Here is a 20052-nt window from a genome sequence, read left to right as displayed (position 1 = left end):
TTGGGAATAGTCAGCTTATCAAATACCAGTCCTGTGAACTGCAAGTGTTTTTCTGTTAAATGCTTTTGGAGCTTCTATTATAAAAGAGAAATAATACTATATCACCCTTTGAAAAGTTGTATGGGTGATCATTCTGACAAAATATTCACATTTATGCATTGGCAGGAATCATTCTGAAGCCTGTACTTCAAATGACCTTTTGTGGGTGACCGACACAAGAAAAGGCACTGCAATGATAGTTATTTTAGAGATGGATTTCATGAGCATTGTTTGTGCCTAGGATTTCAAATGTTCTGCTCTTGTAACCATTTATGTGCTGTTTTTGCAAAGAGAAAGATTTGCTATGCAAATAAAGTGAAAGTAAGGGAATAGAGGAAGTGTAGAAAGACTGAAAATGGGAAGAAAAATCAATGGAAAATGAAGGAAACCGATTGAAGGGCTGGTTTGAGGTTAATGAGTAAACAGTACAGGAAGTGAAAGTGAATGCTACAGATGGATAGGAAGAATGCTTAAGGGCATTTATCTCGCTGGATGAACATTGTGTCTACTTCTGATTATTTCAGATTCCCTAAGCCTCCAGGCTAGCTGCTCTCTGAGGGTTATCTGTTCTTGGCAGACTTAAAAGAAGAGTTTTAGCACCTGAAAAAAATGGATTGACGGTTTTCTTTAGACAAAGAGATATTTGTGGTACACCCAGTTCTCACTTGCTGTTCCATATGCTTGGAACTACCTCATGTGTGATGGCACCTCTTTTATTTCATTGCAGTCCCTCCTCAAAACTCGTTTTCCCTGAAGCCTTCAGCATATCCCCACTAGGTCCCATGCCCTACTTCATTGAGAGCCTTTTTCCAGACCAAGTGCCGTATTCCCTTTGGGCCAGCCTTCTAGGATGGGAGGGCACATGCCAGGGGCAAAAGTGGGTGATGCAACAGAAGCAAGTTTTATCTTTGTACAGTAGGCTAGTTTCTTTACCCTTACACTTCACTCTTTCATCCATCTAGGCAACCAAGAAGCATTACGAGGGTTAAACCGGGCAAGAACGCTCAAGGAGAGTGCAAAGCAGAGCTGATGAGGTGTGTGGCTCAGGAAGGGGTGTGGCCGTGGGAGAGTCCTGAGAGTTGCATCCCCACTGCCTCAGTCTCACGCCACATTCTGTCCCAAATAAAAACGAATGCTTAAAGTGGCAACAATAAACAAACAAAAATCTGAATGAAAGGGAATTCCCCCACCCCCTTTAAATGTAATCTTTAAAGGTAATTTCCAGAGGGGCATTTTTGACCCACTGTTGAAATGTCAAAGAAAGGTCTAGGCCAAGTGTTTCTTTTTTTAAAAAATAAATTTTTATTAATTTTCAATACATCACACTCATACACATTTTATCTGACTTTAACAAAATTCAATTTTTGGTCTTCCTTCGGCTTCTCTGGTAAGTGTTTCTGTCATGAGAGCCAGTGTGGTGTAGTGGTTAAGAGTGGTAGTCTTGTAATCTGGGGAACCGGGTTCGCGTCTCCGCTCCTCCACATGCAGCTGCTGGGTGACCTTGGGCCAGTCATGCTTCTTTGAAGTCTCTCAGCCCCACTCACCTCACAGAGTGTTTGTTGTGGGGGAGGAAGGGAAAGGAGATTGTTAGCCGCTTTGAGACTCCTGAAGGGGAGTGAAAGGCGGGATATCAAATCCATACTCTTCTTCTTCTTCCTCTTCTAGCACTATTTTATAGTCCTACATTGAAACAAAGTCACTTAAAGGTGCATCTTTTATTCACATAAATGGGAAAATTTACTTTTAATAGAGTGACTTTGAAAACTCATACATTGTAGCAGGTGTGGGGAACCTCTGGTCCATGCTTGCTGGGGCTGAGTTGTTTAACATTTTGAAGGCCAAAGGTTCCCCACCCCTGCATTGTAGGTGCACGCGCTCTCCCCCCCCCCCGTGTGTGTAATATCCTGCACGAAACCTGGAGCTGTCCTATAGCATTTTTGTGGTACTGGGCGTAGCTTCTTTCAACAAGATTGCATTGTGCTTGCATGGGAAGTTCTCTTTAATAATCAGCAGCAAGAAAATATAGAAAAGAAATCAAGGTCCACTCATATTTTACCAAAACAGCACTTGATTCTAAGATCTACATTCTAAGAAATGCAATTGCTGCTGGGGTGTGACCTACTAGACAAGTTAAATAATACCTTTTCAAAACAAATGATTGTGGGTGCATGGATTAAATCGAGGCTTTGCTCTAATTAACCTATTGCTCTTCTCAGCTATTTACTCAATCTTTAAATGGATGAATACATTTATGCATTTTTTTCTGGGATGAAAAATGAAGTGGGTGCAAAGAAGCAAATCCACCAAAATGCTAATGCAAATTACAGACTTTAAATAATTAAATAAAATAGTTGTTGCATATTCAAGAGCATGGTGCATAGTCTGGCATCTTTTGCTTTTAATTTGGTGTAGACTGCTCCACTTCCCCACTGGCATCTATTGAGAGACAGAGGGCTCAACAGAATAATTTGGTAAAATAGTACCGAAATACAGAGGCATATCCCAGAGCTATTAGGCATCATAGTTCCAGTTTTCATTACTCTTTCTTACTTGTAACATTTAGGGCTTATCCACACTTACCTTTCTTCTGTGCATTAAAGCTCCATGTCGGAGTGCCAATTTTTTTGCTCCAGAGCTTTCCCCATGAAAACCCGCTCTTTAGAGCTGAATCGGGAGCAAATGGCAATCCACAAAAAACCTGAATAGTAGGATACTGGAGGCACTGAAGCGTTTCCATTAAGCTCCAATATCATGGGCTAGAAAACTCAACTGAAATATGTTTCCCACATTTCTGTACATGATATCGGCTTTAAAGAGCTCAGGAGTCACAGTTCAAATGTTCAGGAACCAAACAAGACATTCAGGACTAGGCAGAAGCAACTAAGATGTCCCAACAGTTTCCATGACCTACCAACCAAGCTATTAAAGGCAAGGTGTGGTGTGCTCACTTTTAGGACTCACTTCTTTGTGAGAATGTCAGGATTGCAAAGGAGCACTCTCCTGGGGCATATGAGTCTGCTCCTATCTGCAGAGGAAGCTCCTAGTTTTGTTCAGGCTGATGAGCAGATCCCGCCGCCACCTGCAGCTGCCCACAGATCTCCCCAGCTGCCACTGCTCTGCTGGGAGATCAGGGTGGGAGGAACTAGCATCCATACTCTCTCTTCTGAAGTGGCTAGAGTCAAAAGACACTGGAGACTTCCCTTTCCCCCCTGATTCCCACCTATCAGCCCGCCCTTGACAGTTTCTTCCTCTGGAATTGGAGCCTGCCAACCCAATCCCAACAGAATTATGAGGCTCATGACACATTTGTTGCATGAGCCTATCTTACACTCATGCAGTGTTGGTTATCACCAAATACTCTGTCACACAATACATCATTAATTTGTGGAATTGATGTCCACTGGGTGGATTGATGATGATAGGTCTCTCCCACTTCTTAGCCATGATTTCAAAAATATGGGATTTCATTGCCTAGAGGAAGTATGACACTTGAGTGTCAGTTGCTGGGAGACAAGAGCAGGGGGGAGCTATTGTGATCATGCGTCTCTTGTGGCAGGGGCAGATTATGGTACTATGACGCCTTGAGCAAGGCCAAACTTTGGTATTCCCAGTCCAGCCCTCATGACATGCCAGCCTTTAGGAAGGAGATATGAGTGCTCTGGCAGGGTCCTAGAGCCCTCTCATCTCCTTCCCAGAGCTGGAAAGCACTAACTAGCCTTTCAGAAGGAAGCAAGAAGACTCTAGGACCCTGTCAGAGTTTTCATGCTTCCTTCCTGTAGCCAGGCAAGTGCTTGCTGAGCACCCTCTCTGCTTGATGCCCAGTGTGGGGAAACTACCCTAAACCTCCTTCTGCTTGTGGGTAGAGAAAGCATATTTTGAACGGGGAAAGCTTAAAATGCAAATTACCACCACTACAAACAAACAAACAAACAAACAAACAAACAAACAAACAAACACCTGGGCCAATATTAATTGTGTATTGGACTTGCATGCTGCCCAGCTTTTCTTGAAAACTCCAATCTTGCTTACTCAAAGCAAGTAAAAACTCTCTCTGCGTGTGGTTGGTTGAATGTTACCAACTTTGGGCTTCCCAGAAGCATCTGTTTGGCAACTAGGAAATGGGATCTTGGGCTAGATAGATGCTTGGCTAGGATGAAGATCCTGGTGGCCCTTCAACTTGTCACAATGGCTAGTGGTCAAAGATGATGGGAGCTGTAGTCAAACAGCATCAAGAGACCCACTAGTTCTCCACTTCTTCACTCTGATCCAGCAGAGCTGCTATTGTCCCCCAAGCAGTCTGGTTTAGCTTAATCCTGGGAAGAATTGCTTTAAAATTTTGGAGAACAGTCAGTACATTTAGCCATCACAGTTCAATCTGAATCCACTGCTTTCTTTTAGGTTAATATTCTTCTACAGCTAAAACAGTTGCTGTAGAAAATCAACATATCAGTAAAAATATATTTTGGTGCAAAATGGCAAAAGTTGATAAAGTGCAATCCTTCTTGCTCTTTTTAGGAAACACAAGTTTTTAGGAAACACAAGCACAAAAAGTGGCTCTATGAAATAGCTGAGCTACCACTACCTGAGTGCCTAGCAGTGGTCCTACTTCTTGTAAACACTAGGATGCTGCCATAACATTTGCATCTGGGAAAGTCTTCCCATACCACATGTTGAAGCAGTCAGGCTACTTACTGCACTACTGAACATGTTATATCCAGCAAATAAAGAAGTAGTGCAGTGGGTAGAAGCAGGCTGCAACATGTGAATGTGGAGTACAGAAAGCTTTCCTTGAAGCAGCCAATTTGGCCGCAATGCTGTGACTCTGTAGGGAAGCAACAGCTAGATATTTCTGCAGCATCCTGGGGAAGGGAAAGTTGCTCCATACAGTTACCAAAGAGTTGCTCTGTTACTTTTCTCAGGACAAGGTGCTGGTCTAATTTTTGAATTGGATGTCAACACCTAATGAATTTGATATTTTATCTTAAATAATTGCCAAACATTATTATCTTGGTAAATCAAACAGGTAATTATGAGGTGTGTGACAACATCATCAAAGTCAATGAGCTCTTTCAATGTTCGTTTTACAGGCCAGGCTCAGATAACAGGCGTCATGGTGGCAGAGAGCGAATGGTCAGTGGCAACGAAAAGGGAAGCTTGTCCATGGAATCCACCAAGGAGACCCGCTACTGCGCAGTGTGCAATGACTATGCTTCAGGTTACCATTATGGCGTATGGTCCTGCGAGGGATGCAAAGCCTTCTTCAAGAGAAGTATTCAAGGTAATAACATTGTTGCTACTTAGCAAATACATGACTTGTTGTAATCAAATAATTATGCAATGTATCAGAGAAAAGACTGTACAGTGGACGCTTGAGTTGTGAATGTGATCCGTGCGGGAGGCACATTCGCAACCCGCAGTGCTGCCTCTGTGCACGTGCGGGTTGCAATTTGGTGCTTCTGTGCATGTGCAAAGTGTGATTTAGCACTTCTGTGCATGTGCGACCACCGAAACCCAGAAGTATCCCATTCTGGTACTTCCAGGTTTCGGCGCATCCGTAACCCAAAAAACCCCGCAACCTGAAGCATCTGTAACCCGAGGTATGACTGTACCTGTAAAATTGTGAAAATAAGCTTTGTAAATTATAAGCTTGATAATGCTAAGCTACATTTCAGGAGCTAAATTGCATTTGAAGCCCAGAACAAAAATAAAGAAAAAAGTGGGGTGGGGGTGGACACCCCCAGCATGTTCACCATCAGATGATTTTGATTTGTTTGGTACACATATGACATGCCTGCTGGATCAGGCCAATGGCCCATCTAGTCCGGAATCCAGTTCTCACAGTGGCCAGTTAGATGCCTGTGGGCAGCCCGTTTGGAGAGATCTCTTTTTGTTTTAGCCACCTTGAACAATTTGGTATCATCAGCAAACTAGGTTACCTCACTTCTTACCCCCAACTCTAAATCATTTAAAAGCAAGTTAAAAAGCACAGATTCCCATATTGAGCAGGGAACATCACCTTCTGCACCCGTCCATTGGGAGAACTGCCCATTTGTTGCTACTGTCTGCTAAGCTTATTCAGGAGTCTTTGGTGAGGTCAGAATCTTTGGTGAGGTCAGAATCTTTTTGAAAGCCTAATTACAAAATGTCAAATGGATCACCTTTATCTATATGCTTGCTGAAACTTTCAAATAGATTACTGAGACAGGGCTTCCCCTTGCAGAAGACATGCTGATTCTGCTTCAGGAAGACTTGTAGTTGGTAATTTTATTTTACAATGCTTTCCAACAGTTTTCCTGGAACAGATGTTAAGCTGAGTGGCCTGTAGTTTCCAGGACCTCCCCACCCCCCACCCCAATTCCCATGTATTCAGCAGTGCTCCTTCATCACACTCTGCTTGGTTCAAGAACATTTTTCTGGCTATTGTGATAAAAACACACTTTTGTGATAAAAAAAACAACAGGCACATACAAACAAGGAAAATTGAATGGAACCAAGACCCTGTTATAGTACTTTACAGTTCTGGAACCCACCCCTCTCAAAAAAATAAATAAATGCATACGCCTGGAAAACTATCTCTCATAAGATCTTACTACGGCTGTAGTAGAACTGTGCGTGTTTATAATTTATGCAGCATTCTTTAGGGTATGGAGTGCAATGTAGTTCTTATGTCATTTGTTCACACAACTATGTGATTTTGAGGAGTGTGGGGGAGGGACTGCCAAAATGAAGGACTAGTTGTAGGAGGCCTAGAGAATGATTGCAGAGTATATGGTTCATTTTCAATGGGCTTATTATCTACAAAGTCTTAAACACCTCGAACCTTGAGAATTATCCCAACTGAAAGTCACTATGACAAAGGCAGGTGCACAGAGAGACAGAGAGAGAGAGCCTTGGTGGTTGCTGAACAAATGTTAAGCTTTTTCTCACCAAACACTTACAATAATTGGGGTTAGGGACAAGTAAAATGTTATATTGTAAGCCACATTTTATCATTTCTGTATTTATTCAAAAGCATCTTCTGAGATTTCAGTGAAAGTATAGCAGGCATGGGAGAGAGGCTCCTTAACTGTTTCTGTCTTCTTCATCGAGCTGCTTTTCAACCTGCAAATGGAAGATGTGTCAGAAAAATAGCCAGAAGGCAAGGAACAGAGCTAAAAACTTGGATTCTCATTTAAGAGAATAAAATGTTGGAGGAAGAAATACATACATGTGTCTGCATGCAATATACAGACTGGCCCTTAAGGTCTGAACACAGTTCTATGGTGGTATATGTTAAGGAAGGAAAACCCTGTAATGGCATGATTTTAAATGATTTCAAATCATTCTGCTGGCATTGTGTTAGCAAGTTAGTTGAAGTGATTGCTCAATCAGTGAGCAGGGGAGGGGAAAGCATGCACATGCAAATCCAACTGGAAAATAGGTTCACCTGAGTGGGTCCATTCCCTTTTTAAATAAGGAGAGATGAACATGTGGGGGTGGAAGTCGACAGTAGAGAAAAGGTAAAGGCCCAAGGGCATAACAAGCTGCACCCACTCCTGACTCAACATCTGCAGGGGCCGCTGCCAAATCCTGGAGATAATGTAACATTTGACAGAACATATTTGTGCTGTAAAGAGAAGCGGCATAATTTAATTCTACTTTAGCTTGGACAGCTCTTAGCATTATTACACTGGGGTTCTACACTGAGTCAAGTAAAAAAAAAACCTAGCTTACACTGGTGCAACTCAGAGCACACACAGAACATACAAAAGCCAATCAACCTTTTTCGGATCCCTTCAGTCAACTTTAAAGAGCACAGCTAAAAATACCACAAAAGAGCTTAAAGCATTTAATATTTAATAATCGGTGTTATAAAATACAGTTGCTTTTTGGTACAGTTTAGAAACTGCAAAGTATGAGCTCACTGCAACAGGTTCTCACATGTGTTAGCCTCAAGAATCCTGCTTGCTTGATATTGAGGAATCTTCTTCTGGATAAGCCCTATAAAATTGTTGACATCCGTCAGTCTCGGGCGACAATGGAAGAGTGCGTTTTTGAGGTGAAGTCAGACTGTTGAAGAGTTACAGCACCTGCTATGGCTGTAGAGACCAAAACTGGAGAGACATGTTTTGTTGCAGTTGAGCAGATGAAGGCATCTGGTTGTGCTGTTGCAGATGCACCATGGCGTTTCTTCTGTCTGTGCTCCCCCAGCTGTCATTCCTCCTCTGGTCACAGCCTTCAGTATGCTACATTATGCCTGTTTGTATCTCCAGTGCATGCTCATGCTCATATATCACCATATCTACACATGTAAGTTGGGCCTGCAATAAAATATTTTAGAGTATTATCTCCCTAAGAGGAGTGGTCATTGTAAGTGCTGCTCAGATGTCTTTAGGGGCAGGTTCAATGAGTGCACCACTACTCTTGGCTCTCATTGAAATTACGCGAGGGAAAACACCTGAGTAGGGCTTGTTTTACTATTTTCAGCAGACATGCTACAATTCTGCATCTTAGACTGCTCTCAACCATAGATTTGGAGTCGTGTGTTTGCCTCTGTGTGGAGAACTGAGCAAGGCTGCACATCATGGCCTCACTCCTTATATTGCATATCACACCACTCCCAAAGAAGCTGCAATAATCAGGACAGTTGATCACATTGTGATCCTGACCACATGGAGTTCCTATTCGTGAGTAGTTGCTGACTTGTAACTACCTCTTTGTAGATGGCCACATTCAGTGTGTGGATGTTGGGTAGAGCAGGCAAGTGCAAATAATGCAAATGTCTGCCTGATTTATTTATGTTTTTAATTCTCCATGTACCTCTCTCTGTGAGCTTAACCATCAGTATTTTGTAAATTTACAGGTTCCTGTCAGATAGTTTTATGGTTTTTGTGTGTGTATGTTTTATAGCCTAACATTTAAGTATGCCTGAGTACCTAATATATGTAGAAAGCACTATATTATTTTTGGATGATCCCATTTCACTTAGAAATTGATAGGCATTTGACCACTGAAGGTCACTAACAGAAGGAATTCTTTTTTTAAAAAAAGGTAAAAGTAAAAATCCAGGTGTTAGAAATTGTTAAGACAATACATGCCTGGTTCTGCAATGCTCCTCACAATAATATACACTGGTTTGATTCATCTTGAAGCTACAGAGACAGTAGGAGTAGCCCTTGCACCTGCATGCTCTTCCACACTAATTAGAAATTAGGTTGAAGGTTCATTAACCGCCATTCTGATCTCCAAATATAAAAAAATTAAACTAAAATGGAGAGAGAGGTATTCACCATTTACTGACAGTAAGTGCTTCAAAAGAGGTCAGTGACTTTTTCTGCTAGAAACTAAACCTCCTCTTATTCTAAGTTTGAGGGTTGGAATAAAGTGCTTGTTTTATTGCTCTTTCTCTCTCTCTCTCTCCCCTCTCTGTGTGTTGTTTGTACAGTAGTTCACATGCTGTCTATTTGCAATGGCTTTTAAGTACACCTTGTTACTTACATTACTTCAGAATGCTTGAGATTAGTTGGTGTAGCAAACATAGCTGTCAACATTTCCCTTTTTTAAAGGGGGGAAACCTGCTGTTGACTTCTATTGGCAGAGCTTGAGATGCAAGATTGATCTGCTCCTACCCAGCCTCACTTTGGATTGTTGATTTACTTTATGTTGATTTACAGGCTTTCATTTACTTTCATGTTGATTTACTTTAGCCTCTAGTTCTACCAGACCAACACAAAACTCACACTCCTCCTTCCTATCTTTTTGTGAGGCTGCCATTCAGTCTTAGGTGCTGAAGTGGCTTCAGCTAGCCTTGCTGCTAGCCTCTCACAAACACAAAGGTATTACTAAACTTTCATAATCTTCCCCTGCCAGCAAATCTCCATGCTCTGCCGAGAAGCATCCTTATCCACGATCAGTGCTTAACTTGAGGATAAGATTATTTGTGTATTTTTTCACCCTTTTTGCTAATTATTGCTCTGGATAGCTAACTATACAACTTTTTTCTTAGTCTAAGAGCACCATTTCTGTTTCTCCTTACTCCACTGCATTTCTCTGAAGTGTGTTTGGCAGTGGCTTCAGTTGCTATCTCCATGGAGGAGCCTAGAACACAAAAGCACTCAAGTACTAGTTTATCACTCAGTTTAATCTCCTCTCCATAAAAGTTACTTGAGAGGGGAAAGGGGAAATATCATAAATATCATTTGAACAATGGCTCTTGACTACTGCTGATGTTGTTGTAGTATAAATAGTTATGTAGCTGTAGTTTCTCTCACTCTGAGCCACATGGAAAAATAAAATCGCATTTGTGGTTGGAGTGCACTGAGGAAAAAGTACTTTCAAAACCGTACAGGATTTTGCAGCATGAAACTATATCTATCTATATATATTGCATTTTTTTGTCTCATGACATAAAAAAACATTCACGTTGTCAAAACAAAAAGCTTTCTATTCTGTAATGACAACGTAGGAGCCCATTTTATAGTAAATTTTATATTCTGACTGGAACAGTAGACTTCAGCCATCTGCTGAAAAGGGGTACTATTTCAGCATGTTCTGTCTCAGAATGTATTTTTGTTGCCATTTTGTACATTAGATCCCAAAGATACTTAAACACATTTACCCTTCTTTTTGGATTGGATACAGATGTCCCACTTCAGTGAACATAAAAATATTATGCACTTGGATCTGATTATAGAGCAGGAGATACAATAAGCCAACGCTTAGGAAGCCTAGGTTTGTCAGCTTGCATAACCAGCACAGCTGTCCAGCGTGCTAGAAAGCCAGCCTGGATCCACACAACACCAACCACACCCTTTCCTCATTCAGCTTCTTCCCAGAGCCCTTAGGCAAGGAGAAGCCAATCTGTAGTTTTCCAGTTGTTGGACTACAACTCCCATCATCATTAACCATTGCCATGTGGCGGATGAGAGTTGCAGTCCAACATCGGTTGCCCATCCCTGCTGTTTTCTTACCTTGTCAGTCTGTGTTGCATGGGTGTGTATGTGTGTAGTGCCTAAATTAGGATCCAGTAGATGTGACACCACTTCCTCATGCAGCTCTTTTCCCAGCCAGTCTTCTCTGATTAGCTAATGAAGCCACACACAGTTTTCCAACTCCTGCTGTACCTAATGGTTGAACAAAGAACATATTCAGCCCTGTCTTTCTGTGCTTGTTCATAATAGCAGATACACAGGATGAAACTTTGCAGCTAACCCAATAAATTCTTCCAGTATATTTTCTCATGCATCTGATAAACCTTTCTCAGGCATCACTAATTCACTTGTCAGCCTGAATTTGTGTTGCCCATTCTACAAATCAACAACAACATTTTAAAAATCAAAACAAATTAGAGAATAGCATATAGGATCAGTCACAGGTGACTCTAATAAGGGCTCATCCTTGCTGTCACTCAACTTGTATTTTTATAGTTTTAATTCCCCTGGATCTGAGAGCTTTTCTTGTTGTTCTGCAGCTGTGCCTTATGAAAACCCAATCTTCCCACTGAATTGGATCTTAGATGTGTGAAGGGAGCCATTTTTAAATAGTATACATTCTAGTCAATATAGGATGCTAAACGTAAAGATCAATTTGTCAGTTATGAACTAGGAACATTTAAAGTTGGCTTTTGGCTCCATACTGCACTATTAAACAGAAGAAGTATATTTTCACCAGCCAATTTCTTTGTCATCTCATGAATATAAGAGGATATATATTTATTAGAAATCCCCCTGTAGAATATTCTCCCAAGTATGTGTTCATAGGAGTGCAGTCATAGATCCCATTGTAAATAAAATAGTCAAATTTAACTCCTTTTTTAATCAATGGAACATAAGCTAGCCCTGATTAACTTTCCCCATTGATTTCAATGGGGTCCAGCAGGAGTTAACTTTTTACTTAACACAATTTGTATACTAATTCTCAAAACCTCTAAGTGGTTTACATAAACATCTTCATCTCCTTTTGTTTAATCTTCACCTGCTTTTTCTTTTGAGCCCCATATCTTAATGGGATGATAATCTTTTTTGCCTGTCATTGAGAACAGATGTATTTTTCAAAAGTATTCTGAAACTTAAGGAGAGAATTGCATACAATATTTGGGTTACTAATGGATTGCCATCTTGAATCCATTTGCTGTTGCAATCCTTTTTTTCCTTTTTGATGAAAAGCTGACCTTTCGATATTAAAAAAAAACCCCATTTGTATGTTGGTGTCTGATAAGTTATTTGGCATATTTGGCATTCTCCCAAATTTTGTTTAAGATTCCTTTTGTTTGCCACATGGAATATGTAGCAGTTAATAGAAGCTCAGTTTCTAGTGCATGTGGGTCATCAGTATTTTTTCAGTGTTATCTCCAAATCAGCCTCTTACACAGAGATGAAAGAACCCTACGTGCAACCACAACTTTGTTTGGCCAAGACCTGTTCAGCTTAAAATCAGTTGCTTCACCTGAGATTGAGCTGTGTGTACTGCTTATGACATTCCCATTTCTTGACCCAAGCCAAGAGTTCAGAATGCTCTGACCTAAGCAGAAGCCCACCCCAGGACTTACTGTAGGCAGGCAGGGGGGGGGATTCTAGAAGGAAGGAACATAAGTCTGCATGTAGCTAAAAGAAGGAAGGAACTCTGAAGTAAGCCTACCAGGCATAGGCTGAGCCCAAATTCTTATTTTTAAGGGTCTCAGACCTCTGAACCCAGTATAGCCTACCTTCATACATTTTTGAGTTTGAATCGTTACAATTCTTATCTTTAGTTAATTTATGTTATCTTTAAGGCTTTTGCTAGCAAGTTTGCTTACTGGGGTCATGTTTTCATCTTGAAAACGGTTTGCGACATTTCAAGTCTTTCGATTGACGCAGATTAAATGATATTGCAACTTCTGAAAATGTAGTATAAATAACTGAAACAACTACATTTTTGTGGAAATAATTACACTGATACGTCTCATAAGCCCTTCCATTAGAATAATCCCTTTCACTCAGAAGACATTGAACACAGAAGCTTTGACAGTTTCACACCAGACGTTCCACGAGACATTTTAATTAACAAATATGTCATTGAGAATTGCTGACTATGTTTGCATTTAATTTACAAGAGCTGATTGATATGCATGTCTGTTCACTCCCCTCCAATATTCAGTGGAAATAAGAAAATAGCTGACTTGTTCTGAGAAGCACACTCAGTTACTTCTTATACCATCCGTAATTTAACTTTTCATCATGCTTTCTAATACTGAACTAGGTTTTCCTGAGGCAAAAACAGGGGAAACAAGTTAGCTATGGGGAAACCCTGAGTCTTGCAGGAGTGTGTGTGTGTGTGTGTGTGTGTGTACGTGTACATCTTATTGATGCTTGTGACAGAACCTCAAGGATAGCCACATCCTCCTCAGGACCAGCTCTGTCTGGAAATCTCCTCCTGCTCTTCCGGGCTTGGAAGAACCCAGTGCTTTTTTCAGGGGGTACTTAAGGGTACACAGGACTGACATCTTTTTTGTTAAAGAGTTAAAGACTTACTGTAACCACTTCATGGTGAGTACCATCACCTATTTTCCTAGAAATGTTCCTCAATAGCACCAAGCTTAAAGGCAAGGTAAAGTCTGCTCCTCCAGCAGCACTCAGACTCCAAGAACTTTTCAGATCATGAATGTATTCCCTTGCAATGCTGCCAGAAGATGGGCAGGCCAGGGAGCACACATACTATTGGCTCCCAGTAGGCCTAAGAGGACTCTGGCACTTGACATGTTATATAATGTGTTTGCCTTGGGTGACTTGGCAGAAAGGCAGTATAGAAACTCCAGAAACAAATGAATACATAAAATCATATTTTTAAAAAGGAGAATAAGTTCCTATAGGGAAGGCTCCAACCTATAATAAAATAAGATCCCTGCTGGAAGAGGCCAAAGACCCATGCAGCCCAGCATCCTGACCTCTCAAGCAAAACATGAGCACAGCAGCATGCTCCCCAAGGCAACACCTCCCCAAACCCAAGAAAATAAATGCCCATGCTTCTTTTATCTCTCTGCTACAAACGTAATTCAAAATCCTTTGCAACATTTGGTTGCAGGCCCCTACTTGTATTAGTTGAAACCTAAATACCAGGCTAATAAGTGCAATGTAAAATTTAAAGGGGAAAGTTTCAAAGGGCAATTATAGTGGGAGACAGGAATTCATTAACAAGTTTGATTGCATTTCCTATAGTTTATTTAAGAACTGTGTGTGTGTTCCTCATATTTTAAAGAGTAAGTTTCCTTCCATTTGGTTGTATATTGTATTAAGATGTGTTTAGTTCTTTGTTGCTTACTCTTAATCTTTGGTGCTCACCTTGTTAAATGCCGTGTTTCCTTGGGCTGGGCTGATTAAATAAAATATACTGATCTTTCTTTCTGCTAAGCAAGCATTTCTGGACAAATGCCTTAATCCAGCTGTTGTGGTTGTGCACATAAAGCCTCTAAAGAAAAGCCATTAGCACTCCCAGAAACTATTTGGAAGAAGTAAGGGTATTGGATTTTATCTCTATCCATGCCCTCTTCCTTGCAAAACACCTGATTTGTGTGATTACTGCAAGCACCCATAGCAGCTTTTTACATATTACTATTATTATTTACTTTATTAAATTTTGAATCATCTTCCACATAAGTCTCAAGCCAATTTACAGAAAAACAACTAGAAGTTGCTTTGAAAACAATAAAGATGGGTTTATAAACAATATAAAATAAACACCTAAGGCAAATGCATTTTTAAGCTAACTGAAAAAGGTTGTTAAAACAAATATGTTTTCAGTTGTTTTGGGAAAGTACAAATAGAATCCCAACAGAGATTCTGTTCCGAAAACAGGGCCTGCCACACTGGAAGTCTCTAAAATGCAACTGAGCATGCTCAAAAATGCAAGTTAGCATGGTCAGCTGCAGCAATGGAAGTATGTGCCCTTTTACTGCCCACAGTTGAAATCATACTTCACAGCACTAGAATACAAGGGAGGTCTAAATAGTGAACAAAGAATCAGACACTATGAATGTGTGATTTAACACCCAAAAGAGTTAGAAAGCCTGTGTCTAGAAATCACACATTTTTGTATGGTTTGAAAAATCTACATTGGAACTGAACTGAAGATACCCAGAGCTCCAAAGCAGAGAACATGCTCAATTTCTCGCCCTCTAGTCAATACCACGACTGCTGTCAAAAGAAACATGAGCAGAAGTTATGGGGTCCCACTTCACTGATAATATGTAGGTGCGTATAATGTGGCAGAAATATAAAAGGAAACTCCCAAACTAAGGCCCTCCAAGATGGCCAAAGGAAGGGTGAGATGTGTCCTTGTATTTCTACTTTTATTTGGGAAATGTCTTTAGATATATCCTAGATCTAAAAACAGTGCGTTCAATTTATTAGTAATTCTGACCCCTACATCAAAGACAGATAGATATGGGATTAATTTACTACATTATTGTCCTCTGCATATCAACAATTACAACAGTTGCCACAGTAAGTTTGAAACCTCCCAGAAGTCAATCATTTGGACTCCAGTTTTGCAATACTATTCATGTTTCCTTAAAAATGAAATAATTCTGTTTCCCAGTTTGTTTATATTTAGAATTTTACAGCAATATCTAACACATGTTGAAATTATGATTATTACAAATGAATTATGCTAAGTCAAATGAAGTAAATCCAGGTTCCAGCATATCTAGCATAGTATTGGCATATATTTCATTTAATGATATATTTGTTCAGCAAAAAGCCAACTTGAGTGTTTATTTGGGGGATGTAAAAATTATTGTGAGTTTGTAAGTGGGATGAGGTCAGCTCTAAAGCTTCCATAATTTATTATTTGGTGTATGTAAAAGAATTTGGGTGTAAAGGTTGTTGTGAGTTTGAAAGCATGACGAAGTCGGTTATAAAGGTTCCATTATAATAAGTGCAAGTTATAATTATGCTTGTAGAGGCACAAGGTGAGAGAGAGCAATATAAAAGATTGGCTTGATGAAAAGAATTTAGTGAAGTGAGTGAATGAGAGAAAGCTCTGTTAGTTTATTTCAGCATAGCTGGAAGCTTTAAATTTATTAATTTTGTGTCGCTGTTATATTAAGGTTTGTTTTGGTTTGATTCCTATCCAAATCTGTTCTAAAGCAGTATGGCTGGAGTAAAGCAGTATGCTTAGTTGGGACAGAGCACACAGAAGCTATGCATCATTGCCACCATTTGCTATAATCTGTTATGTTACTGTAAGAAGGGAATTAAAATGTTTCTTTTATAAAGGCATATGAGTACACAAAAGCTTCTATCTTATAAAGCAGTGAGTCATTGAGAGGCGTTCCCCTGCCTCTTGCTGCTCCTGCAATGGAGAAGGGCATGAGGTTCTACAAGAAACGTTTTTCAAAGTTCCCTGCCCACCTGGTGGCAAAGCTGGACAAGGGAATGCCTCTCACCGACCCAGTGAGCGGGGAGGCATTCCACAGAGCTTTGCTGCTGGTCCCTTTCTGCCACTGGGGTGGGGGAGACCAGCGGAAAACCTGGGCAGTAGAACGTTGTGCCTCCCTGCTGCTGCTGAAGCCTCCCTTACCTGAATTGCTTCTGTGGTGGTAGGGCAGTGGGGACACTCGTGGGAGTGCCACCTCCTCAATTTCCACCACCTGAGGCAGTTGTCTCACCCTGCATCATGGATGGGCTGGCTCTGCTCTGAGAGAAGGAGGGGAAAACAGTCACACTTGCAGTCAGAAGCCCCAGCTTAGATTCTTCCACCAAAACACAGCTCAGCTGATGGACAGTTGCATAGCTGCTGGCAATTCATATTTCCTCCCACCCTCCAATGCAAGTAGTTGAAAAGAAAATGTGATGTTATTGTGTTAGTATTTACACACACACACACACACACACACACACACACACACACACACACTTTATTTGTTGCTGTTTGCATAGGATTTCACACGAGGAGATGTTGTTCAACAGCGTTCACATATCTCTCCACAATATGTTGCCTGGGCCTGAGACCTAAGAGGTTTGCCTTTCAGAACAGAGTGACAAAGTTGTGCCCTCCAGTTGTTGTGGATTCCAGCCTCAGCCCAGATGGCAAATGGTAGAAGTGATGGGAGTTGTAGCCCAAAAACATATGGAGTTGGTCACCATGACTTAGATCTAAAAAGAGAAAGTTGTTCACACAACAGATCACTCTCATGTTCAACACCCCCTGCAACCTCTTACACTCACAAAGCAACATCACCACTGTGGTTGGTCAAGAGCCCCTCCTTGATGTGTTATGTTGCGAGAGGCTGCAGTGGGAGAACAGAATTGTCAAGAATTGGGTGGCGATGCACATGATGCTCCTGCTCACACAAGCTGCCTCTTCCCAGTTGTTCATGATTCTCTCTCCCACTGACATGGCTCATATTATATGGGGAGATTTTTCGGGGGCCGAGAGGCTTCAGGTAGAAGGAAGGGGTAAGCAGCCCTCTCCTTGTGCAACCTTTCTTAGTGCAGATGTTGTGCCCTCCAGTCTATCATAAGTTGAAAGCTGCCCTATGTTACTGGTTGACTTTATATAATAAATATAGTAAGTTAGAAAGAAAGCAAATAAGTGCACAGTGCAAAGTTCTGCAGAGTTCCATTGCACAATGATACCTCATGTAACCTTTGCCATTAATTACATTTCTGCAAGCTTCTTTATTCATGATGCTTACATTGTTTTAATTAAAACTCTAATGCAGGGGAGCCTAATCCCCAGTTTGGGGGCCTTATCTTTCACTACCCCAGCAGCAATATTTTTGGGTTGTATAAAACACCACCAATTCTGGTGGCAGTGACAAAAAGAAAAGAAAAAAGCTGATAGAATGCTAGGGTGATTTGAGGGCAACACGCTGATGGGGATGCAAATGAGCCCCAGAATGATAATTTGATGAGAGGAGGGGGGTTGGTAATGATGAAAAGGGAGAAGGGTATAACTCCCTTCCATAGCTCATCTGCACAAATCAGCTGAGGAGAGCAGACTGTGACTTTATGTCTGTCCGCAAGTCTTCCTGTATGTATGTGTGTGCAAGAGTGTGGGGCGGCCACATCTACTTTTGGCCACATCCACCACTGGTCAAGTCCCTGGATGCTCCTAGAAGGGTTGGCAAAGGGTGAATCTTACCCTCAAGCCAAAACAGTCTAGCCAGGGTCAGTGCAGTACATGCAAATCTCCATTAATTTCATTCTTGGGGTACCAGCTATTTCTCTGCGAACCTTTTATAGGTAAAGGTACCCCTGCCCATACGGGCCAGTCTTGCCAGACTCTAGAGTTGTGCGCTCATCTCACTCTATAGGCCGAGAGCCAGTGCTGTCCGCAGACCCTTCCAGGTCACGACAAGCTGCATCTGGCGAGCCAGCGCACCACACGGAACGCTGTTTACCTTCCCGCTGGTAAGCGGTCCTTATTTATCTACTTGCACCCGAAGGTGCTTTCGAACTGCTAGGTTGGCAGGCGCTGGGACTGAACGACGGAAGCGCACCCCGCCGCGGGGATTCGAACCGCCAAACATGTGATCGGCAAGTCCTAGGCGCTGAGGTTTTACCCACAGCGCCACCCGCATCCCATATTTTAGGCATTTCTGCCCATTTTTTTGCATGCAGGGTATTTGATAGTGGTGGTATCAAATGTATCACTTGCAGTTTTTAGAAAAAGCAAATACTTTTTCCACATGGCTCTGCAGCTACATAACTTATTTTTTCATCCTGAAAGATGTGTTCCCCAAAATGCTCATTGTCTCATGGGTGATAACAGGGAGATGGTGGTGAGTGATTGATTTTGTTTTTTATTCTAGTACAGCTGTTGGTTTGATCACATGCCAAGCACTAAAAAACAATTGTGATTTATCAGATGGAGAGAGTAATGGAAGATAGCATAGCTGTATGCCACACTTTTCATAGATTGGAATCTGCACAGTTGATCGGTTCAGCCATTTAGCGGGGGTGTAGAAATAGGATGTCATGTGTAAGTGTCATCTGGAAAAGGAATACTCCCTTTTTATTATCTGTCTGAAATGGGAAAAGATATACACTGAGGGAACAAAAGAATCATAAGACTCTTAATGGATCTCTCTGGAAAGATTATATACCTAAATCTAAATATCTACATGTTTTTTAAAAAAACGAATTGGCGTTATTGCTGATACCACAGAACAGGCTGCCTCAACCTCGGCCCTCCAGATGGGACTACAATTCCCATTATCCCTGACCACTGGTCTTGCTAGCTAGGGATCATGGGCGTTGTAGGCCAAAAACATATGGAGGGCCAAGGTTGAGAAAGCCTGCCACAGAACATAAAGTTGATGAAATCAAAGCAGATTGTGAAGAATTCAGAAATACCTCTCCAAGCTGAAAGGGCAACAAATGGCAAATGATATACAGTGAAAGTAAATGTAAATTGGTACACCTCTCATATGTGGTGTGAAATACTGATTATAATCTAGAAAAGTGATATTGGGGCTGGGTGATATTGGGGCAAGGACTGGACAAAAATACTGTTGCACGCCCCCTCAGTCTCCAAGTGGTATGAGATTCCGGGAGTTCCAGGCACTTACCCAGGGTTCATATTTCTTTTTGGAAATGAGGCATAGTGGAGACTGTGATGTCTTTATGATAATATGGTTTATTTACATATATACCTATGCACATATGTACACATATCTACAACCTGAACCTGTGATGGAGAGGTTCACAGCATCTGACCCCAACTAGGGTCTTGTTTCTCCCTTAGCCATGCCCTTGGGTGCAAACAAAACTAAAACTTTGCTGTGTTATTTTCTCCAGCTTGTTGCTTTACTTTTAGGTCACTTCACTGCAAACTCTCAACTCTAACCTCAGTCTTTGTTGTTCTAACTATCTCTGAGTTGAGAGAGGGACTCTATGCATTCATCATCTTGCACAAAGCCCCCTTTCCTTTGTTCTCTTAATGGCCCATCACCCAGGCTATCACCTCAACACAGGAAGCTCGACTGGCTTATATTTCAACACTTGCTGGATCCAGGGGTTAGAAGGATCTTGCTTCCTTCCTTCTCACCCCTCC

The 20052-nt window shown here is 41.3% G+C and overlaps 1 protein-coding gene and 1 long non-coding RNA gene across 14 annotated transcripts in view; one reads left to right on the top strand and one right to left on the bottom strand.

Annotated features, from left to right (window-relative positions):
* Positions 1-20052, top strand: part of ESR1 (estrogen receptor 1) — a 195081-nt gene that overhangs the window by 105920 nt on the left and 69109 nt on the right. For 7 of the 9 annotated variants that reach the window (XM_081905168.1, XM_081905166.1, XM_081905167.1 and 4 more), the window contains 2 exons: positions 1002-1073; positions 5127-5317. In XM_081905168.1, coding sequence (XP_081761294.1) covers positions 1002-1073; positions 5127-5317 — 263 coding nt within the window. Of the gene's footprint in view, positions 1-1001; positions 1074-3653; positions 3823-5126; positions 5318-20052 lie in introns of those variants that run through there. The other 2 variants (XM_081905170.1, XM_081905171.1) reach the window with 2 other exon arrangements.
* The window catches only part of LOC309366555, a 102951-nt gene continuing 89710 nt past the window's right edge, over positions 6812-20052 (bottom strand). For 3 of the 5 annotated variants that reach the window (XR_014166769.1, XR_014166772.1, XR_014166773.1), the window contains 4 exons: positions 16573-16688; positions 10989-11141; positions 7466-7645; positions 6812-7140 (listed from right to left, as the gene is read on the bottom strand). This is a non-coding gene — a long non-coding RNA (uncharacterized lncRNA). Of the gene's footprint in view, positions 7141-7465; positions 7646-8108; positions 8340-10988; positions 11142-16572; positions 16689-20052 lie in introns of all 5 variants that reach the window. The other 2 variants (XR_014166770.1, XR_014166771.1) reach the window with 2 other exon arrangements.

The sequence above is a fragment of the Podarcis melisellensis genome (assembly GCF_964234715.1).
Source record: "Podarcis melisellensis genome assembly, chromosome: 3".
Taxonomy (NCBI): domain Eukaryota; kingdom Metazoa; phylum Chordata; class Lepidosauria; order Squamata; family Lacertidae; genus Podarcis; species Podarcis melisellensis.
This window is presented reverse-complemented; position numbering and strand designations above follow the sequence as displayed.